This window comes from Pinus tabuliformis, chromosome 7 (assembly GCF_031772625.1).
Source record: "Pinus tabuliformis cultivar Carrire ecotype Pingquan chromosome 7, CPIR1, whole genome shotgun sequence".
NCBI classification, from domain to species: Eukaryota; Viridiplantae; Streptophyta; class Pinopsida; order Pinales; family Pinaceae; genus Pinus; species Pinus tabuliformis.
The window spans coordinates 769,813,643-769,838,814 of NC_142293.1; the positions used below are offsets into that span (position 1 = coordinate 769,813,643).

The window sequence follows — 25,172 nt, forward strand, 5'->3', positions numbered from 1 at the left end:
AATTGATTTAAATTTAGAGCGACACCATTGTCATCTAATTTAGAGCCACAGCGTGTATCAACGAAACTACATAATTGTTGACGAATTTTTGGAAGGTGAAAATAAAAAGAAAAAGAAAAAAATGAAAGTGTGCACTGTACTATATCGTCCCCTTTCACTTGCGATTGGTGTTTGATGCGGTAAACAAAATTCTGTGTTTCAAGATATTAGAAAAGACAAAAAAAATTAAGATCTTCCATTATGCAGCAGCAAATTCATATCCATGGCTGGTGCGACACACACATTATTTGCAGTCATAACCATGTATGTAATGCAACCTCTTATTCTGGCATTCGAATACATAACGAGCCCATTCAGAAATGGGTTTGGAGTGGAAGTAATGAAGTAGCTGAGAAGCGCACCAAGGGAGCAAAACTTAGAAAATGCATGCATTACATATTCAGGGCGAAGGACGGCGAGGGCAGAAGATGAGGGTGTAGGAAGCCGTGGAAGGAGGGCATATGGTGCTACTTTGGAAGGGGAATGCACGAGGACACGCCTTCTTAAATGCCTCGCTGAACGCGGGCGAACTCGGCAAATATCCATCGAAATGAGCGTTGCAGGCAGTAACCACGCTCCCTTTCTTCTTCATTTGCAAGTCTTTCGGGCACACCACATCGGCGTTGGCTCTGCACTCCATGGACTCGCAAGGACGGTTTTTACTGATATTATTGGCGGCATAACTTGCAACCACTGACATTGGAAGATTGTAACCCTTCTCCAATGTAACTGAAAAAATGTCAGGCTTCGCGATTCCACCCAGAAGTTCAAAGTCTGCTTTTGTGATTGCCGTTATATTTTGAATCTCGCCTCTGCAATGCAGCTTTCCTCCACAATCACCGGAATCGCAGGTTCCTATCCCTTGGGAATTGAAGACACAACCAGTCCTCCCCCAAACGGATCCCGACCAGAATGGATCTGCCTTCCATGAATATGACTCTCCTGCTCCCACTTTCATCATCATCTGAGTTGGAGGAACTTTACTTGACCCCACAGTTGCAGGCCACACTGGAAATGCGCAGTTGTTCACCACCCTTATTGTTTTATAAGGCATAGGTGACTGTTCATCCATCAGATTCCATTAATTCGTTCAGTAAAAATTAGTTAACGAAACATAATAACATTATTACTCTACAGATTTGAGACAAACATTAGCCTGAACCATTCAATTTGAGAATGAGAATTTTACCTGCAACGCAAGAACAGAGAAAAGACGTAAATGTAACAAGAAATATAGCTCTCGATGTCATTGTCATCGTTACCTGATTCCCCGAATTTGTTTTCGCAGATTTTTTTTGTTGCTCGCAACTTCAGAGATAACCCAGATTTGCAAACAAATAGAAATGAGAGGTGAAAGGACGAGTAGTGTTGTGACAATTATATAGCCCGGGATGGAGAAATGACAGGGCATGAAATGACATGTAGGCATAGATGTCCACATAGGGCACCATCTCTAACCGCATCAACAGGCAAGATTCACGGGCTTTAACGAACAACAAAGAGACGGTTTTTTCTTTTCCGTTATTCTGATCAATTTTAATTGAAATCTCGCCAGAATGTATTTTAAGTCTTTTAAGTTTTAGAAAAATGATATAATCAAACTATAATATAAATAAATCATAATAATGAAATATGCATAGAAAAATAAACCTGAATCCCAAGATCAACAATTTCTTATAAATTTTAAAATGTATATATATTTTAATCTTATACTAATTTTTTATAATTAATAAAATAATGGCTTAAAATAATTTTTTTTTTAATAACTGGAAATGTATTATTAAAATCAATTTATTTAAATATAATAGATTTTATTTAGTATCGATTTAAATATAATAGATTTTATTTAGACATCACACTTGAACCTAAAAAATAATGTGTTTGAATTTTATAATACTTTAAATTCATAATTTAAAATTGATATATAATACTTTAAATTTATTAATAGTATTTGTATTAAATATAGTTTATATATAATAGATTATTGTTAGTTTTGAGGGTCATTTAATTAGTCCAATTACAATGGTTAAAGTATATTTTTGATGGGTTTAATTCTCTGAACACTTTTAGGGTAAGGCTTTATTGTTTATCTGGTACAAATACAACATGATTGCATAAAAAAATAAAAATACAATTATTGGAATCAGAAGTTTGAGTTATTAACTCTCCATAATATGAGGTGAGCTACATTTATGCACTTCTTGCAAGGAAAATTTAGGTGCTAATATTCATAAGTGGGCTGCTTGATCATTGTTTTCAAAAAACAAAAATTCACTAATTTCCAATTTTCAAAAAATTGTTAGTCATAAAATTATTTTACCTTAAAAGCAACTAAAATTTTATATATACTATATAAAATAATTACAAATTTAACTATTTTCACAAAAATAACTTCAAGCATTTTATAGTTTGCATATTAGAAACAAGGAAGATTCTAGACCGCTAATAAACTTTTTGATAAATTTCCATAAAAAATTCCTTGACTTCTTAGATATATATATATATATATATATATACATATATATATATATATATATATATATATATATATATATATATATATATATATATATGCTACAATTTAACCACAAATATTTTCATTGGATTCCAACAAGAAAAGGTTAAAACATATATTATTTTACAATCCCTTTCTGGGTGTGGTAGTCTAGATGTTATACGATTTGAAGCTTTTTTGGGCATATTTTCTAGTCTAATTTTAAAAACCTTCTATAGTGAATTGTTGGAATCACAAGCGCTCCAATGGTATTTTAGGGTGATGAATCCATATGTGCAATATAAAAAGAATTTTAAAGAACGAAAAATCACAACAATTATGTTTTGGATGTGGGAGTCCAACTATTATAATTTTTGAATATTTACTTGGCACATTTCTCTGTTTAATTTGACCCAATGATTCATTGGAATGGATGTGGGATTCTAACTATTATAATTTTTGAATATATTCTTGGCAAATTGTTTGGTATAATTTGACCCAATGGTTCATTGGAATCACAAGTTTGAGTTGTTAACATTCCACAATCCATATGGACTCCATATAGGTAGTCAAATATGCTTTTTAAACAACATAACGAAAACTAATTTTACTAGGTTCTAACCAAAAACTCCAAAACTCATAATAATTAGACAACACCTTCTTGGATCATTTATATGTTTTAGATTCACATATGAAATGATTATCTTTGAAAGGAGTATTAATCTCATTTGGTCAATTAAGAGATATGGGATATGTATAAGTGGATTTGATTGTTAAGAAATATGTATACCAGTATAGATCCATTTTTACCACAAATATACCAGGAGCTCAGACCGATCAAATCTTTTGAGGTGAAAAATTCTTTTAGTGTGAAAATTTTGAATAAAATGTTTACACATCTAAAAATGTGATCATATTAACGAACTACTGATCCCCATATTAATGAACTACTTCAATCTTACATCCATTTTTCTGGCCTAATATTTCCCAGTTACATTCAATGGTTTGCTTTGTGATTTGTCTTGAAAACTCTGCCATCACTCAATCCTCAAATTACTTAGAGAGCCACAACAAAAGGAGTAGTAGTTGGACCTGGTAATGTCATTCATATCACAATCGGGTTTTCTCAATTAACAATCACAGATGAGTGGACTGCAGAATACCATCCATTGCCTCAAAGGTACTTTCCAAGTTGAGAACCTAAAAGATTATTATTTTCTGAGTCGAGTAGAGGACCAACCATTAGATTAAGGAATGAAACTACAATACCCAAAATCCTTGTTAGAAGTCACTCGCTTAGAAGCCATGATACTTCAAACCTCACTAGGCATTTGGAAAAACACAAGTATGAATCATCCTCTCAATGTAAATTATGTATTGCCTCTAGAAGTCCAAGTTTTGATAAAAATATTCAAGTCTTTCAAATACCTCAGTGCATCGTGAAAGAGGAACATTTGGGCCAACATACAGAATGTCAAGAATGTTTGCAGATTTCCTCTCTCAGAGATATTAAGTTCATGAGATACAAACTTCCTAGAGAAAATGCAATGAAAGATTTAAAAAAGCTTCTACTCCTAGAAGGGAGACCTAGTCCTAGCAATTTTGTACAAAAATTCAAAGATGGGAATGTTGTAGCCGACATAGATTTCCTACATTATAAGAAAGCGATAGATGGGAAGCCCCAAGATATTAACTAAAGCAATTATATCTAACATGTGTAGCACGAAATTTAGATGACCTATCACAAGAAGTGCTGAAACTACAATCCCATCTGTAGGGATTCCATTCTAGTTTAGATGATTTGAGTGTACAATCCCATGTGTAGGGATTCCATTCTAGCTTAGATGATTTGAGTCAAAAAGCTTCTCAGCATTTCCATAAGTTAAAAGATGTAAATATGAAGTTAGAGAAAATTATGGAAGTAGTAGTATATTTAAAGGTGAGTCTCGAGTATTCCGAGTTAGAAGAAGCAATTAATGCAATAGAAGTTTATAGCGAGACATCCTAGCTAGAAGAAAAGAACCCTGAAAATGAAAATACTCAACTATTGCTCAAATGCACATAATCCCATAAATTTTCAATTCGAAAATGTTATTTCTTTTGCTAGAGAAAAGTTGGCTTTAGTCCAATCACAAATTATATATATATATATATACACTACATGTAATTTTTCACTATATATGTTACATTTTGTAGGTACAAAATGAATCAAAACTTACTTGGACATAAAATAGATATATTTTTAAAAATGTTTTAAGTCAAAAAGTATTATTTTTTTCAATTGTTTTATATAATAAATATATACTTCTTTTTAAACTTTTAACTACTTATTTCTCTATAAAGTTGATATAAGATTATGTTGTTTTATATGGTTGAGGTTGAGAGGGAAATATTTTTACTACTTCTCCTTATTATGGTCATTTAGATAGATTAATGTTTTCTAATACTTTTAATTAAACAAACCAAATACATATATTTCATTTTTATCTTTTATTATATCTTATGTTTTTTATTATTATTTAACTATTATTTAAATTTTAAAAGGGACACATGTCAACTCCAAGTTGAACGTAGACGTACATACACATCTCTCTCATATTGGGTTGTAGAATTAACTTTTAAGTACTTGAACATAAAATTTTGTTGTTTTATATGCACATTGAAATGTTTGGTTTATGGTTGAAAGTGAGAGTCAATTTTTTTACGACTTCTTTTGAGTATGGTGAGAGAGATATTATTTATGGTTTATATTATTTTTTGTTAAACAAACCAAACACATATATTAATTATTATTATTATTATATATGGTGGTTTTTATTATTATTTCTTTATTTATTTAATTTTAAAAGTGATACATGTCATCTCCAAGTTGAAGGGAGACATAATTACACATTTCTCTCATACTGGGTTGTAGAATGAGCCTCTAGGATCAACTAATATAAATCCATCTTAGCCATAGATCTAGAGGATCAAATCTCCTGAAGTGAAACTTCTCTTAGAGTGGAAAATTTGAATAAAATTTTTACACCTAGACAAATTGTATCATATATCTATATATAAATTGTAATTTTTCATATTTTATGTTGCATTTTTTAATGTATAAAATTGATCAAAATTTACTTGAGCATAAAATAGTGAGATCTGCTTAAAATGTTTTAACTATAAAAAAAAAATTCAATTGCTTTATATAATGTATATAGTTTTCTCTATCTTTTAACTAATTTATTTCTCTAAATTGATATAATATATTATGTTGTTTTATTTGCATATTGAAATATTTTATTTATGGTTGAGAGTGAGGGAGAAATATTTTTACCACTTCTCCTTAGTATGACCAGTAAGATAAATTATTGATGTTTTATAATACTTTAAATTAAACAAACATATTCAATTTTCTTTTTTAATATATGTGATGGTTTATATATATTTTCGGGGGGCTTCTCTCCAAGCTTTTCGAGCATGGGAATAAAATCTTAAATCAAACTAAATAATTCATTTCTTTAGGTCCAATATACCAAAGTTTGGTCTCAGTGGACGTTAACCATCATGATTATCATCATCATATATTAATTTTAAATGAGGCCTATGTCAACTCCAACTTGAACATGGACATACTTGCACCCCTCTCATACATACATACATACATACATACATACATACACACACACACACACATATATATATATATATATATATATATATATATATATATATGTTAAAATGGACACATGTCAACTCCAATTTGAACAAAAAAATATTTAAACATCACACATCTCTCTCATACTGGATTGTAAAATGCTCCTCCTCTCATGTCAATAAATTGATTTGATGTTTAACAATATGTATTTTTTTAGAGGATTAATAAAAATGGATGTGTTGATTTATATATATATACACATATATGAAAGATTATTAAGAAACAAGTATATGTACTTTGTAACTAATCAAATTATTACACTTTTAAAATTAAATTGTTATTATTAAATAATACTTGCAACATAAATAATAATAATAATAATAATAATAATAATAATAATAATAATAATAATAATAATAATAATAATAATAATAATTATTATTATTATTATTATTATTATTATTATTATTATTATTAAGTGATAAGGTAGTTTAAATTCCGATATAAATTTTTTGGAGAGATATTCTTGGTATAAATATTTGGTAGACTGAAAGATCTTTGGGGTTCATGAACCACATCTAAAAAAATAGATTGTATATTGTTAGAATCACAAGTTTGAATTGTTAACTCTCCATAATCTGGATTTTAGCCAAAAATTCTAAAACATATTAGGAAACACTTTTTTTCAAAGTGATCATCTATGTGCCATATGTTTCAAAGTTTTTCTACTATAATTTACAAAAAATAAGGTGGTGATGTGTTGGAATAACAAGGCACTAAAGGTATTTTAGGTTTATTAATACATATTTTATACATAATAATAGAAAAAAGACATTTTAAGGAATAAAATATCAAAATTTAGTCAAAAATACAAAAACTTCAAATTGTAAAATTCCTTTTTAAAATTTGACCCAATGATTTAAATCACTAGTCGTTATTTTTGCACAATCCTATGACTCTTAGTGTTTTTCATGGTAAGTCAAAAACAAACTTTAAACAACAAAATATCACAATTTAACTAAAAGTATTTACGGTAAATTTCACAAAAACTCCAAAACTCATAATAATTACATAACACTTTTTTAGATCATTTGTATGTTTTAGAATTGAATATTAAATAGTTAACTTTTAAACTAGTATAGATCTCATTTCATCAATTATATAATTGTTAAGAAAAATATATATAAATGGATTTGATGATATATATATATATATATATATATATATATATATATATATATATATATATATATATATATATATATATATATATATATATATATATATAAAGAGGAAGCATATATATTTTTGTATCTAATTAAATTATTATAAGAAAATGTGTCACTTATTCTATAAACAAGAAAGTCTCATAAATTAATTTAATATTTAACTCGATAACTTTAAAGTTAGATGGCGATTATTATTATTATTATTAAGAAGTTGGATCCTCCAGGATTTACCTATGGTGTGAGGAGTAGTGACCTAGGGGCATCTAAGCTAGAGGCATCTAAGCCATCGAGGGATCACACTTGGCCTCTTCGACACAATCACTAAGATGAACCGATTTTTTGACATATCTCCTCCCCTAGCACAGGGTACAACCAACCCATGTGAACAAAGGGTACAACCACCCCATGTGAGGTTTGATCCTGGGTCACATTTTTAACGAGGCCCATCCTCAACTTCTTGTGCTAGTAAAACTTCACACAATTAGACTATTATTAGATAATATTTGTAACCTAAATAACAATATTTAATGTTGTAATTTTAAAATTGATTTATCACTATTATTAAATAGTAATATTAGCTTAAAGTTATAAGGTGCTCTTAAGTCAAATATAATTGAATTTTTTTATAGTTAAATAACGTGGTCCACTGTCCACACGTTATCCAACATTCATGTCTCGTGAACCTTCAAAATGATTCCCCAATAGTTTGGTTCCTCCTCATTACCATCGAAATATGAGCCCATGCAAGAACATGCCTTCAAAATATTGTTGTGTGCCCTGGGATATATGTAGGTTCAACAACACCCATACTAAATGTGGGAAGGAGCATAGGCATGTTTCCCTCGTTAACAAGGAGAAGCACACACATTTAAAGGTAAAACATTTTAATGGAATTGGTAGAGAATTGTAGTGGTTTTAACTTAGATAATGAATTTCATTCAGTAGAATGCGCATTGAAAATTGGTACATTGGATATAGTGTGTGGATCATTTTTTAGTGGGGGCCTATATTTCTGGAGAATGAGTTTATAAGGCTAGGATGATCATCACCTTCTTTCTTCTTTTGTCTTTTTTTTTTTCTTTTTTTCTTTCTTTCTTCTTCTTTTTTATAGGGTCATTACATAGGTGAAGGCATGGAGATACCACCTATCTTGGGTAAGGAAGAATTCATCCATCATCTAGATTACAGCTCTGCAACGTTGCATCATATTTTGTCTCAGTTAAACAAATAATAGGAAATGGGGGTCATAGAGGTTTAGGCCTAGTTATTGCTCCTCAATGAGAAGAATTGTCTGCTACAAACTGAAGCTGACAGACTACAAATAAATATCGATCTATTGGACCTCCATCTTGCAAGACTTGAATCCTTGAGTGCTAAAGGTGTGTAAGAAGTCATCTTGGGTGAGGACATGAGAAAGGTTTTGGATGTGAATTAACTTACAACCTTGGAAGGACTAAAGGAAGACGTTGAGGTGGCAGAATTGACCCAGGTCCCTACTCCAATGCAATTAAGGAAAGATGGTGATGAAATTGTTGATGTTAACCCTAAGTTTGGCTTGATCAATGTAGGTTATTTCACTATTTTTTTTCAAATTATGTATTTCAAATATGTACATGTTGTAGGAGTTCATTGCAAGGTTTTGAGATGATATAAATTAAGATTCACAATATGCAGGAAGTGTAGCAGTGAAAAAAGTATTTTTGGACATGTTTGAGCTCAATAGTGGAAGATATAGCTGAAACTGTAAAATGTTCTAGCCTTGAAAGCAACATGATATTAATATAAAAAATTCCTAATCATTTCGTTAAAAGAAGATACAAATTAAAAAAACTCAATTTTATTCATATTTAATTATATAGATAGCTATTGTGACTTAAATAATAATATTTTTTAGATTTATTCCTAGAATATATCTTTAATTTATATTTTTTAGTTTTAAAAGCTCTCATATTTTACAACAATATGGGAGACAAGTTGTTATACTAAATAAATAAATTACAAAAATTAAAAAAATATTGAATTCAATTTCAAAGTACAAAACTAAATTAAACTAAATTAGTATTAAAAAAAGGGAAAATTAACTATGTAACAAATATAATAATGAGTAATAATTAATTAAAATGTGTAAAGGTGTACCTTATCAAAGAAACACATCTCTTCATATGAAAGGGCACTATGTCTAGTATTTATATTTGGTCCCGATAGTAACTATCAATAAAATTTATTCTATCATCGATCAATATGTATATTGTTTACAATATTTTAAAATGTACATATATTTTAATCTTATACCAATTTTTTGTAGTTAATAAAATAATAGCTTAAAATAAAATTCTTTTCATTTTAATAACTAGAAACGTATTATTAAAATCATTTTATTTATACTATATTTTATTTAAATATAATAGATTTTATTTAGTATTTATTAAATTAGGATAGTTCCCTTTGAAACTCAAACCCAAACCCTATGGAATGTTGGTTTGTCAACACCATCTGGGTGGATTTATGTTTTTTTGTACCTAGGAGTGAAGAAGATGTTGAGTGATTTGAACTCCTAAAAATGAGATAGGCACCAACCTAGAATTTTAGCTAAAAGTGAAATAGTAACCTTTTGTTTGAAGCATTGCCAAGAGAGTGAACTTAAAATTTTGGTTAGTATCATACTCATACTTCAACCGGCAAATGTCTATACTATATAATGTGTTTGAATTATATAGGCACAAAATTATTTATATTATATATAAGTTATATGAATTAAAAATCAGAATGGGTACATAATAATTTAGATATATATATAGATATATATATATAGATATATATATAGATATATAGATAGAGATAGATATATAACATTTAAAAGATGAATAAATTAAGTTAAATCTATTTTAAATTAAAATGTATGAAAGAAAAATGACCAAATTTGTTAATAAGTATTTATTTTAAATATTGAAAATTATATTTAAAATTTAGTTCATTAAATAAAATAAAATAAAAAATATTGAAAAAACAAATGAAATTCATTTTAAAAACAAAAAACAAAAAAACTAGACATATGGGAGGGATCAAAATAGTTAACACCTAATTTTTTCAGATACTAAAATTTGTACTTAAACATTAGTCCATTATTTGATTGTTTGATATCTCACTTTAAATACAAAAAATTGTATGTAAACTTTCCTCCATTATTTGATTGTTTGATATGTCACTTAAAAGAAAGTTTCACATTTTATAATATATTTAATGTTTTACATTTTATTTTATAATATATATATATATATATATATATATATAGCTTAGGTAGATCCTCATTTTCTATTTATATATAAACAAACTGAAACCACATATAGTTAATAGGTGGCCTTAACATTCCTCGTCCTCCGCAATCTCCTCCTCTAGCTGGACGCACCATGTCGTAGTTGTCTACTACCTATTCACAGTGATCATAGTTTAATGTCAGGATGATAGGACCATTACCAGTCCAAATGATGATTGCCTCGTGGATTTTTTGTTCTCCATCACTGACTCCCCTCTGCCCGCACTCCATTGCTCCCAGGCATTTAGGTGAAATAGGGGTGGGCTTCACCTTCTCCTTGCTCAACCCGTCCTACCCCTCGGTTAGACCCAGCATGGTCTCGGTCACTCCTCCACTGTCCCTTCCTCCCGCATTGAGGTCCCTCAGGCTAACCCATTCCCTGTTCGACCTTAGTAAAGTGTGCAAAGGGAGCTTCACACTGAGACTCTCCTCCCTCCCCATGCCTTGCATGCCATCGCCACTCCCTACCCTTACAGCGCTACCACCTCTGCATGCCACCCATTCCTTTCTTATCTTCTTACCCAGTTGCCCCTCCAAGGCTGGCTCTTCTCTACTGCCATATCTCCCCCTATCTACCTATAAATTTAGCCTGAAGAACTTCACCAAATCCTCAATCCTCCATTCCACCCATATAAAATCCTCTCTAGCCTCGCTAGCCTTTTCCGTGAGCAAAATCTGCCACTCCCTATTAGCTTCTATGCCCTCAAGCCTAACCAGCAGTGATGCAGAGCTAAAGGGCCACTCTTCCTCATTGTTTGTCCTCTTTCTGCTCAACATAATCTCTCCCCGTGGTATTTCCTTCCTGACAGTGCACAATTCTCTTCCCCCACCTAGCATGCTAGACTTTCCTTTACTAATTACAAAAATAAAATAGTTAACGTACTCGTGGTTTCTATGCCTACTTGCTAAATGTGAGTATGGCTAATCATCCGCTCTCATTCTCCCACTGCCCTGCAATCCATCCATCCTTCCTTCTCTACGCTCCCTCTCATACTTTGTATTACCTACCTACCATCCCATCCACCTTACGCAGCCGTCCTTACCATCTCTTCTCTTACATGTGTACCAAATGCCACTTCTAACTTCTGACATCGCTGCAAACATGCGGGATGCCACCACACCCTATGGTATAACCATGTGGGCAGTTGTAGCCAATCCTCTCACCTCCTGGCCCCTGACATCCATTATTACATTGATTACCCACTCTGTCACCCCGATCGGGGGTTTGCTGTGATCATTATCATTGTGTCTGGTCATGATAAGCATCTTGGGCTAATATATCTCTTAGCGGGTCCATTCTTGTATCCCTTGGTTGTATAGGACATGTTCTTTCCATGTGTCCTCCTTGCTAATTACATCCCCAGTTGGATGTTGGCATTATGACACAGGCTTGGCACTATGACACAAGTGTTGTCCTTGATGGCAACTCATTCAGATGACAGATCATAGTTTAGGCTCTTAAGATGAAGGAATAAGAGATATACGTAGGTTCTACTTAACCAAGCCACGTATACACGTGGGATCACCTATCAAAAGACGCGTATGCGTATGCACACACTTTCATGAAAGGAAAAGTGCGTACATGTGGAAAAACTTGTTTTTAGTCCATGGTATTTAGTCCTTGGTATTTGGACCTATGGTTTTGGACCATGGTATCTCATATGAAGTGTTGAACCTAGGTATAGGGTGCCAAGTATTGATTCTAAGTGGTTTTGGACCATGGTATTAAGTAAGGCCTAAGACTATAAAAGTGGAAGGAGATCGTTAGGCAAAGGCACTCAAGGATTGAATATCTTATGAAAAGCAAGATCTAGAATATTGGCCATTACGCAGGACTCAACCGCTTCGCCTAGCAGCACAGAGCTTATATTGTGCTCTCCCACAACCCCGTTTTCACGGTTTAGGCTGCTCCCATTTCGCTCGCCGCTACTACGGGAATCGCTTTTGCTTTCTATTCCTCTGGCTACTAAGATGTTTCAGTTCACCAGGTTGTCTCTTGCCTGCCCAAGGATTCAGTAGCAGTGAAAAAGGTTAACCTATTCGGGAATCTCCGGATCTATGCTAATTTTCAACTCCCCGAAGCATTTCGTCGCTTACCATGCCCTTCCTCGTCTCTGGGTGCCTAGGTATCCACCGTACGCCCTTCCTCGTCTCTGGGTGCCTAGGTATCCACCGTACGCCCTTCCTCGTTTGAACCTCGTCATTCAAGGCTATGCCATCCTAAGGTGTTACCAAATGGAAAAATATTATCAACGTCCATGAACGAGAAATCATATCTACTACAATCTATTACTATACGATATTGCATATCTGCGTCTCACACTTGAACTCGCATATCTAAGTTTTCATTGTCAACTTTCAATTGTATCTGAAGATGCACAATCCGAAGCTGAGAGGAAGGCTTCAGCCGAGAGGAAAACTGACTGAAGCCGAGAATAAGGAGCGGGTGCATGGAGGACGGATAAAAGAAGTTCCCCATCTCAAACTGAAGACAGAGACATTGGAGCAAACAAAGCTGCACACTCTGCCACACCTCTATATACAAGCCTTAGAGCTTTAGCCCTATCTTTGGAAACCTAACCTGCTGCAGACCTCCTCATAGCAGCTGGACTCATAGCAGCTGGATCCGGACGAGGTGATGGAGAAATTGGTGGTATACTGTGACCCGACTGATAGGATACACGACTGATGGAACCTATGACTAGAGAGCCTTGCTTAAATATACGAGGAGTTCCCCTAACGGACCTCCAAACGACCAATAATAACCTCTATAGTCGAAGGGTGGCGGCATCCAGGAGGGAAGGGGCTTCATAGGCACTATCTGGACAGAGAGAAAGGGGGGATAGTACCCTTAGGCCCATTGTGCGATTCGCCGACATAGGATTCCCTTCGGTCAATTTGGCGGTGATAAACTAGATTACAATGAACCATAAAATTAGAATAGATAGGGAATAAATTGAATAATTGTTCATTAGTAACATGAATAATAATGGAAAAAGGCTCGTATTGAAAGAATAATAGATTGGGTAAACTCGGGAAGTCCAGTTCGATTATGATCCGAACAAAGAAAGAGTTAAACGATCGAGCATTGCATAATGAGGATGAAATGCCTACCCAGCAATTGTGTGCTTTATCCATATAGATAAAAGAATATCGGGAAAATATAGTCATCATGACACAGGATCATTGCCAAAGAATTAGTTCTTATACAATTGATAAGATGATCACTACAGATCTATATATTATCATAATATGGAATGGATCAGTTAATCTGTCTTAAATTCTTGATTAGGCGATCCGAATACGTCGGATTAACCGGGATGATTGAGGATTTCCTAAAATAAGAGGAAGTTGTAAAAAATGTCCTTTCGTCCTTCCGTCTAGGTCCCTACCTATCCTTCTCCCTGCACCGGTCTTCCCTCGTATATTGAATCTATTTATGGTCAAAATCCTGCCTTTGTTTCCTCTCCTGTCTTTACCTCTACTTTCACCTATGCTCCTCCTTCTACTGTATTTCCCAGGCTGGTTATGGTGCATAGCTGCATCTAAATCAAGGAGGAACCTGAGCGCTAGAAGAAGGATAAGTTCTATTGATGGGTCAAGATATCAACGTTTGAAGAGAAGTATCTTTGTGTGATTTTGATCTGTTATATTTGGCGTCTTGATCTATAAATTTGATGATCCAGGTATTAATGATGTCTGAATAGTTGAAAAGGATAAAATTATCTTTTACAGATCTGTACGTAGGTTCAGCATAGCAAAGGCGGGTATACACGTTGGTTCAGTAATTCAAAACATCGTATACACAAGTTTGCCTTAACACAGTAGCGTATGCACACAGGTTCTACATATTGAAGTAGCATACGTCTCATAAAACATGTTTTAGCTACTTCTGTTTATTGCTGCACTATTCTAGGTTCAGGATTGGTTTCTGGTTACTATTACTGTATTCTGTTTACAACATTCAGAAAAGTGATTGTAAGATTTAGTTTTGGTTGGTGAAAAGGAGATTGGTTGATGCAAATATACTTGAAGTTTGGTTGATGTTATTGATGGATCCAGTCTGAAAATTTATGAAATGTGGTCCTTGGAAGAAAAGAGAAGGTGGTAGCCTTCTGTAGGTCAACACCTACATACTAGTACATCAGCTAGTACAAGAGCTAAGGGGGTTGTAGCTCCCTTCGAGGAGAAGCTGGAGAACGAGAGAAGGTTGTAGCCTTCTGTAGGTAGAAGCTTGTGTACTGGTATGAGACTGCACCCATACAAAAATATTGTAAAAGAAGTTTCTTATTAAAGGAAGATAGAGACAAACTGTAGCAGGTGGTTTTCACCGACATTGGGTTTCCATATTACATCTTGTGTTCATGTGTGTGATTGAATATACTTTTTACTGCATTAGAATACTTTTTTATGGTTCTGATACACAAATTAAGATCAGCTAACTAAATTAGAGGTTTGCAAGATATACGTGGTTTTCTCTAAACACAGTTGCATATGCATGCATGTTTAATTAACAGAAGTAGCATATATCAATTTGTTTATGGAAATGAAAATTGTTAAATTGATAATACTGATTCACCCCCCCTCTCAGTATTATTTCCAACAATTGGTATCAGATCAGGTCCTTTAGAAAAATATTGATCACTTGAAGGAAGATCTATCATCATGAGAAACTACGAAAAATAGGCATCCATCAGGCCACCAATCTTTGATGGGAGCAACTTTGTCTATTGGAAGGTAAGAACCACAACCTATATTGATTCTCTTGGGATTGAAGTTTGGGATATCGTGGAAGGAGTATACACATTTCCATCAGCAACTCCTACAGATACGGCTGGTAAAAAGCAGTATGAAACAAATGAAAAGGTTGTCAATACTCTATTGGGGACTCTATCTCAATTAGAATTCGTCAAGGTTATGCAGCTCAAAACTACCAGAGAAATATGGGACAAGATCATTCTAAGTTATGAAGGAGACGATTAGGTAAAACGTGCAAAACTACAATCTCTCATAATTCAATATGAAACTCTCAGAATGAAAAATGATGAAAGTGTGGCTGATTATTTCTTACATATAGATGAGATTGTTAATCGCATGAAAAACTTGGGTGAAGAGATAAAAGAAGTTACTTTAGTTGAAAAGGTTGTAAGATATTTGTCTTCTAAGTTTGAATCAAAAGTTTCTGCCATAGAAGAAAAGGAAAATCTTCAGAGTATTACTATGTCAAAGCTGCACAGAATCCTAACTGCTTTTGAAATGAGAAAAGGGGGACGATCAAACATGAGAGAAGCCGCATTCAAAGCTTCAAGAAAAGGAGAATATAATGAGTCAGGGCATACGTTAGAAGTAGAGGAAGAATCAAACTTTGTCAAGAACCTTCAACAGGGTTATGGAAGATTCATAGGTAAGCTACCTTTCAAATTCTTTGCTTATGGAAGTCAGTCACTATGCAGCCAAATGTGCTCACAAAGATAAGCTTCATAAAGGTAAAGAACCAGTTAAATGGAACATAAAACAAAATGTAAGTAAGAAGAGTTATTATACACATGAAGACAACAATGGACTTTCAAATAGTGAGGAAGATGAACATGGTAATGATTATAAACTTTTGATGGATTTTGAAGATGATGATTTCTTGGATGCTATAGATGAACATGATCTCTATGAAGAAGCTTCTAAACTTAAAATATGTTTAGAATAAAAGAGTATGATCATAGATATTCTGACATTCCAACTTGCTGAAAGGGAAAAACACAATGAAAAGTTAGAATGTGAAATTGTGGGACTTAGAAAAGATATTGAGAAAACAAAATCTCTTAATCTTAGATTTGCTCAAGGATCTGAAACTTTATATGAGATTATCAAAGTGTAGCGTTCTCCTCTAATCAAGAAATGTCTTGGATATACTGATGAAGCATCTCAAGCATAGAAGCCATCCACCTCTAAAAGTTATCTTGATGCAGCAAGGAGAAGTGAATAGACTGACAATCGTCAACAAAGGCATAAAGCAGATCACCAGCTAAATCAGGGTCAGTCTACTTCAAGGATGAACAAAGATCACCAAGTAAATCGGGGTCAATCTACTTCAAGGATGAACAGAAGCTACAACCGACTGCAGGTAAATCATTTTCAATTTGCCTCAAGAATGAATGTCAATGGAAACAACAATCACCCGGATGGTTTGATAATCGCAGGAATTTCTTTAATGGCCAATGTTTTTCATGTCATAACTTTGGACACAAAGCTTCTCAATGTGTTTCCTACAAGAACATCATGACTCGAGAAGCACGAAATCAAAGGAACGTGACTGGGATCATGAAGAGAACCTACAATAACTTTTCTGCTCCTGAAAATGAAATAGAATGCTCTATTTGTAACAACTTCGGTCATGAAGATTCTGAATGTAGGAGTATGTTTTGGCAAACATCTTAGAAGGATCAACCTTCATTGGGTCCCAAAACATGGAGAAAGAAATAACCGCAACCAGAAAGATGTGGTATAGCATTATATGCAGAAGGACAGGAAAATTAGTCGTACATCAATAGTGGATGTTCAAAACATATGACAAGTGATAAAGAAAAACTTCAGTCATATAGTGCCTTAGAAAAGGAAAGGAAGGTCTCATTTGGAAATGAAATCCACGCACTCATAAAAGGTAAAGGTTTTGTTCTTTAGAAAGAAAAGGTCAAAGCTGGAAATGTTATGTATGTTGATGGCTTAAAGCCTAATCTATTGAGTGTTAGTCAAATGTGTGATCAATGAAATGAGGTAATTTAAATCAAATGGATGTATTGTTCGTGGACTTGATACAAGAGAAACAGTGATCAAAGGCATAAGAACTCCAAATAATTTATACATACTCAAGGGAGGATAGCAACAATGCTATCTAAGCAAAAGTGATGAACATTGGCTATGGCACAGAAGATTGCGGCATCTAAGCTTCCCTCATATAAGGAAAGCATGCAATTATCAGGTGCTTCGAGATCTCCCTTTACATCAGAATTCCAGAAAATACAATATGCAAATCATGTTAGTTTGGTAAGAAAACCAGAACTCATTTCCCTGAGAAGGAAGGATAAGCTAGTAAGCCACTTGAACTTGTCCATACTTATTTATGTGGTCCATCAAGGAAAAATTCACCTCGAGGAGAAGAACACTTTATATTGTTCATTGACGAATTTTCAAGGATGTGTTGGATAGGACTTTTGAATCATAAAGACAAAGCTTTCAAAAAGTTCAAAGCGTTCAAAGCCTTGGTTGAAAATGAATCAAATCACATAATCAAATGCCTCAGGTCTGATCGAGGAGGGGAATTTACCTTGGATGAATTTTTTGATTTTTTTGAAGAACATGGAATAAGAAGGGAATTCTCTACTACAAGGACTCCTCAGCAAAATGGAGTAGTGGAAAGGATGAACATAATGGTTTAACAAATGCCTCGTGCTATGCTTGATGAGTCTGGAACTCCTGCAACCTTCTGGGAGAATCTGCATTTGCTATTGTTACTATTCTCAACAAAACAAACATCCAGGTTAATAGCACTCAAACTCCTCATGAACTTTGGTATGGTAAAACTCCTACAGTAAAATACTTCAAAGTTTTGGGAAGCAAATGTTACATCAAAAGGACTGATGAAAATCTTGGCAAGTTTGAACCTAGAGTAGATGAAGGCATTCTCCTCAGTTACTCTTCCCAAAGTAAAGGATATAAGTGTTACAATAAAAGACTTGGAAAAATTGTTGAAAGTATTGATGTGATGGTTGATGAAGCAAGCAACAATCCAAAGCAGATAAAAACCAAATATTTTGAAGATTAAGAGGACTATCCTTCAACATCAGATCAGACTAATGATGAAGAAAAATCTCATGAGGCACCAGAAGAAGAGATAAGAGTAGAAGAAAAGAGTCCATCTAGGTATGTCTAGAAGAACCATCCAGAGACTCAGTTTTTGGGGCAAAAAGAGGCAGGTATTCAAACAAGAAGAACTATTATAGAAGCTTCAAGCTATCTGGCATTGCTCTCCTCCATCAAACCATGAAATGTATGTGAAGCATGTAAAGATGAATGCTGGGTCAAGGTCATGAATGTAGAACTTGAGCAGATTGAAAAGAATAACACTTGGGAATTGGTTCCTAGACCTAATGATAAGAATGTCATAGGGACCAAATGGATATTTAAAAACAAGTTGAATGAAAATGGAGATGTTATTAGAAATAAGGTTAGACTTGTTTGTAAAGGGTATGCTCAACAAGAAGGTATAGACTTTGAAGAAACTTTTGCACCGGTTGCTAGACTTGAAGCCATAAGAATGTTCCTTGCTCTTTCTAGCTTTCAGAAGTTCAAACTATATCAAATGGATGTCAAATCTGCCTTTCTAAATGGATACTTAGAAGAAGAAGTGTATATTGAGCAACCAGATGGATTCATCCTTGGAAATGATCCAAAACTTGTATGCAGACATAAAAAGGCTCTCTACGGTCTTAAACAGGCTCCGAGGGCTTGGTATTATTGTCTAGACAAATACCTCCATCAATAATGTTTTTCAAAAGGATCAATAGATAGCAATCTATATATAAAAATTAACAATGATGAATTGCTAATACTTGTTGTGTATGTTGATGATATTATCTTTGGTAACAATGAAGAAGCCATGAGTCAAAACTTTGCCTTGGTGACACAGAAAGAATTTGAAATGTCCCTCCTTGGTGAGCTCACATATTTTCTTGGTTTACAAGTCCAAAAAAACAAAGATGATATCTTTCTATCACAAACCAAGTACCTCAAGTAGATCTTGAAGAAATATGGCATGGAAGATTCGAAACTAGTATTTACCCCTATGGTAATAGGATGTAGCCTCACCGCAAATGATGAATCATTAGCAGTACATCAACCAACCTATAGATCCATGATTGGTAGTCTACTCTATCTAACAGGTACCCGACCAAACATCATGCATGCAGTGGGAATAGTTGGAAGATTTTAGGCAAATCCAAAGGAAGCACACCTTCAGGCAGTTAAAAGGATTTTCAAATATCTTCAAGAAACTCAAAACTATGGCTTATGGTATCCTAGAGATACAGATATCACACTTCATGCATATACAAATGCAGATTGGGAAGGAAGCGTGGATGAAAGAAAAAGAACTAGTGGTGGTGCATTCTTTATGGGTTCGAGATTAGTATCTTGGTTCAACAAGAAACAAAGTTGAATTGCATTATCTACAGCTGAAGCAAAATATGTGGCTGCTGCATCTTGTTGCACACAACTCCTTTGGATGATACAAACTTTGCAAGACATTCAAATCACTTGTACTCCACATATCTCCATTTTATGTGATAATACAAGTGCAATCAGTATTTCAAAGAATCCAGTCATGCATTCAAAGACCAAGCACATACCTATGAAATATCATTTTCTCCGGGAACAAGTGCTTGAACAAAAAGTCAAATTGGAGTATGCCCCCTCCAAGGAATAGGTTGTTGATATATTTACCAAACCACTACCTAGGGAGACATTGGAATACCTCAGATAGAAGCTGGGAGTAGTTGATGCATCATCTTAATGTTGACATTTATCTGGTTCAAATAACAGTGGTTGTACAGAAGTTTCATGAAGAGTATCCACACACATACGCCGGTTTCTGTGGATACAGTTGCATATATGTTGTTTTGAAGACAAACAGTGGGCCAGACTCAGGATGAAAAGAGGCTGATATGGGTATGACAGAGACCATCTGGCACAGGTTCACAGGGAGCATATACTTCTAATAATTCATTGTTGGCATTATCTTAAAAGACCTTGGCTGTTTTTGTTTCAGGTGAAACAGGTGCGGAGGGAGATCATGGTTGATGGTCTGGATGATGATTGACAGATGCTGCTGATGATAGTTGTTGATGACTATCATAGTCTTGTCTTAGATATTTAGTCTCTATGTCATGTATTTCTTTTATTATCAAGGTCATGTAACAACCTATCTTGTTTCCCCACTATGCCTGGGATGGATGATGTAATGTTCTTGTTTTATCATGTATAAAATTTTTGTGTATCCCCACTTTGGGTGGATGAGTCAATATTGGTATATCCCCACTGGTTGGGAGATGGATGTATGTATGAGTCTTTGGTGATAGGAAGGTCATTTATGATGTATAGAGTCATGTTCTTTCTTGTAGAACATCTTTTTGCAGACCTTTCCTACAATGAGGGGGAGCATGGATAGCACAGTAGAGTAGAGATTTCAGCATGTACTCAGGGGGGGCATAACCCTTTGCCCTTGATGACAAAGGGGGAGAATGAATTTGAGTGACTCGGGGTTGCCATCACATCCAAAGGGGGAGATTGTTGGCATTATGACACAGGCTTGGCACTATGACACAGGTATTGTCCTTGATGGCAACTTATTCAAATGACATATCATATTTTAGGCTCTTAGAATGAAGGAAAAAGAGATATACGTAGGTTCTACTTAACCAAGTCGCATATACACGCAGGATTGGCTATCAAAAGACACTTGTGTGTATGCACGCACTTTCATGCAAGGAAAAGCACGTACATGTGGAAAAACTTGATTTTAGTCCATGGTATTTAGTCCTTGGTATTTGGACCTATGGTTTTGGACCATGGTATCTCGTCTGAAGTGTTGAACCCAGGTATTGGGTCCCAAGTATTGATTCTAAGTGGTTTTGGACCATGGTATTTAGTAAGGCCTAAGAGTATAAAAGGGGAAGGAGATCATTAGGAAAAGGCACTCAAGGATTGAATATCTTATGAAAAGCAAGATCTATAATACTAGTCATTAGGTTATGGTGCATAGCTGGATCTGAATCAAGGAGGAACCTGAGTGCTAGAAGAAAGATAAGTTCTATTGATGGGTCAAGATCTCAAGGCTTGAAGAGAAGTATCTTTGTGTGATTTTGATCTATTATATTTGGTGCATGTCTTGATCTGTAAATCTAATGATCTCGGTATAAATGATGTTTGAATAGTTGAAAAGAATAAAATTATCTTTTACAGATCTGTACGCAGGTTTAGCATAGAAAAGGCACGTATACACGCTAGTTCGGTAATTCAAAAAAGCATATACGCAGGTTTGCCTTAATACAGCAGCGTATGCACGCAGGTTCTACATATTGAAGTAGTGTACGTCTCATAAAACATGTTTTAGCTACTTCTGTTTATTACTGCAGTATTTTGGGTTTAGGATTGGTTTCCAGTTACTGTTACTGTATTCAGGTTATAGCATTCAGAAAAGTGATTGTAAGATTCAATTTTGGTTGGTACAAAGGAGATTGGTTGATGCAGATATACTTAAAGTTTGATTGATGTTATTGATGGATCCAGTTTGAAAATTTATGAAACATGGTCCTTGGAAGAAAAGAGAAGGTGGTAGCCTTCTGTAGGTCAGCACCTATGTACTAGTACATCAGCTAGTACAAGAGCTAAGGGGGTTGTAGCTCCCTTCCAGGAGAAGATGGAGAACAAGAAAAGGTTGTAGCCTTCTATAGGTAGAAGCCTGCATATTGGTATAAGACTGCACCAGTGCAAAAATATTGTAAAAGAAGTTTCTTATTAAAATAAGATAGAGAGGAATTACAGCAGGTGGCTTTCACCCACATTGGGTTTCCACCTTACATCTTGTGTTCATGTGTGTGATTACCTGTATTTTTTACTACACGTGATCACTGTTTTATGGTTTTGATACACAAATTAAGATCAACTAACTAAATTAGAATTCTAAAAGATATATGTGTTTTCTCTAAACACAGTTGCATATGTACGCATGTTTAATTAACAGAAGTAGCGTATATCAATTTTTTTATGGAAATGAAAATTGTTAAATTGATAACACTGATTCACCCTCCCCCCACTTAGTATTATTTCCAACATTGGCCAGGAAATCGACAACTTTATTCCCTTCCCTTTTTACGTGCTTGATTATCATATAATCAAACCGCTTCATTATTTCTCTCAGCTCTTGGATGAGGCTTGATGTTCTCCAGCTTTGGCTCAGCTTGTCCCATGCCTTTCCATTGTAGAGTTTTCTCATCATGTTAGTCATAAAATTATTTTACCTTAAAAACAGCTAAAATTTTATACATACTATATAAAATCATTACAAATTTAACTATTTTTACAAAAATAACTTCAAGAATTTTATAGTTTGCATATTAGAAACAAGGAAGATTCTAGACCGTTAATAAACTTTTTGATAAATTTCCATAAAAAATTCCTTGACTTATTATATATATATATATATATATATATATATATATATATATATATATATATATATATATATATATATATATATATATATATATATATATATACAATTTAACCACAAATATTTTCATTGGATTCCAGCAAAAAAAGGCTAAAACATATATTATTTTACAATCCCTTTTTGGGTGTCGTAGTCTAGATGTTATACGATTTGAAGCTTTTTTGGGCATATTTTCTAGTCTAATTTTAAAAACCTTCTATAGTGAATTGTTGGAATCACAAGGGCCCAATGGTATTTTAGGGTGATGAATCCATATGTGCAATATAAAAAGCCTTTTAAAGAAAAAAAATTACAACAATTCTGTTTTAGATGTGGGAGTCCAACTATTATAATTTTTGAATATTTACTTGGCACATTTTTTTGTTTATTTTGACCCAATGATTCATTGGAATGGATGTGGGACTAACTATTATAATTTTTGAATATTTTCTTGGAAAATTTTTTGGTATAATTTGACCCAATGATTCATTGGAATCACAAGTTTGAGTTGTTAACTTTCCACAATCCAAAGCCCCTAGGGATTTTTAGGTTTCGACTCCATATACGTAGTCAAATATGTATTTTAAACAACATAACAAAAACTATTTTTACTAGGTTCTAACCAAAAGCTCCAAAACTCATAATAATCAGACAACACCTTCTTGGATCATTTATATGTTTTAGATTCACATATGAAATGACTATCTCTGAAAGGAGTATTAATCTCATTTGGTCAATTAAGAGATATGGGATATGTATGAGTGGATTTGATTGTTAAGAAATATGTATACCGATATAGATCCATGCTTAACACAAATATACCAAGAGCTGAGAAGGATCAAATCTTTTGAGGTGAAAAATTATTTTAGAGTGAAAATTTTGAATAAAATGTTTACACATCTACAAATTTGTTGATATTAATGAACTACTTTGTTAACCGATCCCCATATTAATGAACTACTTCAATCTTACATCCATTTTTCTGGCCCGATATTTCCCTGTTACATTCCATGGTTTGTTTTGTGATTCGTCTCGAAAACTCTGCCATCACTCAATCCTCAACTTACTCAGAGAGCCACAATAGAAGGAATAGTAGTTGGACCTCGTAATGTAACTCATATCACAATAGGGGTTTCTCAATTAACAATCCCAGATGAGTGGACTGCAGAATACCATCCATTGTCTCAAAGATACTTTCCAAGTTGAGAACCTAAAAGATTATCTATTTCTGAGTTGAATAGAGGACCAGTCATTAGATTAAGGAATGAAACTAAATTACCCAAAATCCCTGTTAGGAGTCACTCGCTCAGAAGCCATGATACTTCAGACCTCACTAGGCATTTGGAAAAACACAAGTATGAATCATCCTCTCAATGTAAATTGTGTATTGCCTTTAGAAGTCCAAGTTCTGATAAAAATATTCAAGTCTTTCAAATACCTTAGTGCATCGTGAAAGAGGAACATTCGGCCAACATATAGAACGTTGGGAGTATTTGCAGATTGCCTCTCTCGTAGATATTAAGTTTAAGAGATACAAACTTCCTATAGAAAAGGGAATGAAATATTTGAAAAAGCTTCTACACCTAGAAAGGAGACTTGCTCCTAGCAATTTTGTACAAAAATTCAAAGATGGGAATGTTGTAGCCAATGTAGATTTCCTACATTATAAGAAAGCAATAGATGGGAAGCCCCAAGAGATTATAAGGCTTCAGAACTAGAACACTTATCTCTAACATGTTTAGCATGAAACTTAGATGACCTATCACAAGAAGTGCTGAAAGTATAGTCCCATGTGTAGCAACTCCATTCTAGCTTAGATGATTTGAGTCAAAAAGCTTCGAGCATTTCCATAAGTTAAAAGATGTAAATATGAAGTTAGAGAAAATTATAGAAATAGTAGTAGATTTAAAGGTGAGTCTCGACTATTCCAAGTTAGAAGAAGTAATTAATGCAATAGAAGTTTATAGCGAGACATCCTAGCTAGAAGGAAAGAACCTTGAAAATGAAAACTATTGCTCAAATGTACATAATCCCATAAATTTTTAATTCGAAAACGTTATTTCTTTTGCTAGAGAAAAATTAGCTTTAGTCCAATCACAAATTATAGATATAGATATATATATATATATATATATATATATATATATATATATATACACACATATACATATACCACTTGTAATTTTTCATTATGTATGTTA

At 33.7% G+C, this 25,172-nt stretch overlaps 1 protein-coding gene across 1 annotated transcript; it reads right to left on the reverse strand.

Annotated features, from left to right (window-relative positions):
* Positions 1 to 436: 436 nt before the first annotated feature.
* LOC149249828 (pathogenesis-related thaumatin-like protein 3.5) lies at positions 437 to 13,191 on the reverse strand. Its single transcript, XM_089453490.1, has 5 exons — positions 13,036 to 13,191; positions 12,810 to 12,932; positions 1,498 to 1,565; positions 1,229 to 1,347; positions 437 to 1,101 (listed from the first exon to the last, which is right to left on the reverse strand). Exons 1-5 carry the CDS (start codon positions 13,189 to 13,191, stop codon positions 440 to 442), a joined length of 1,128 nt encoding a protein of 375 aa, XP_089309616.1. The 3' UTR covers positions 437 to 439.
* Between the last annotated feature and the right edge of the window lie 11,981 nt (positions 13,192 to 25,172).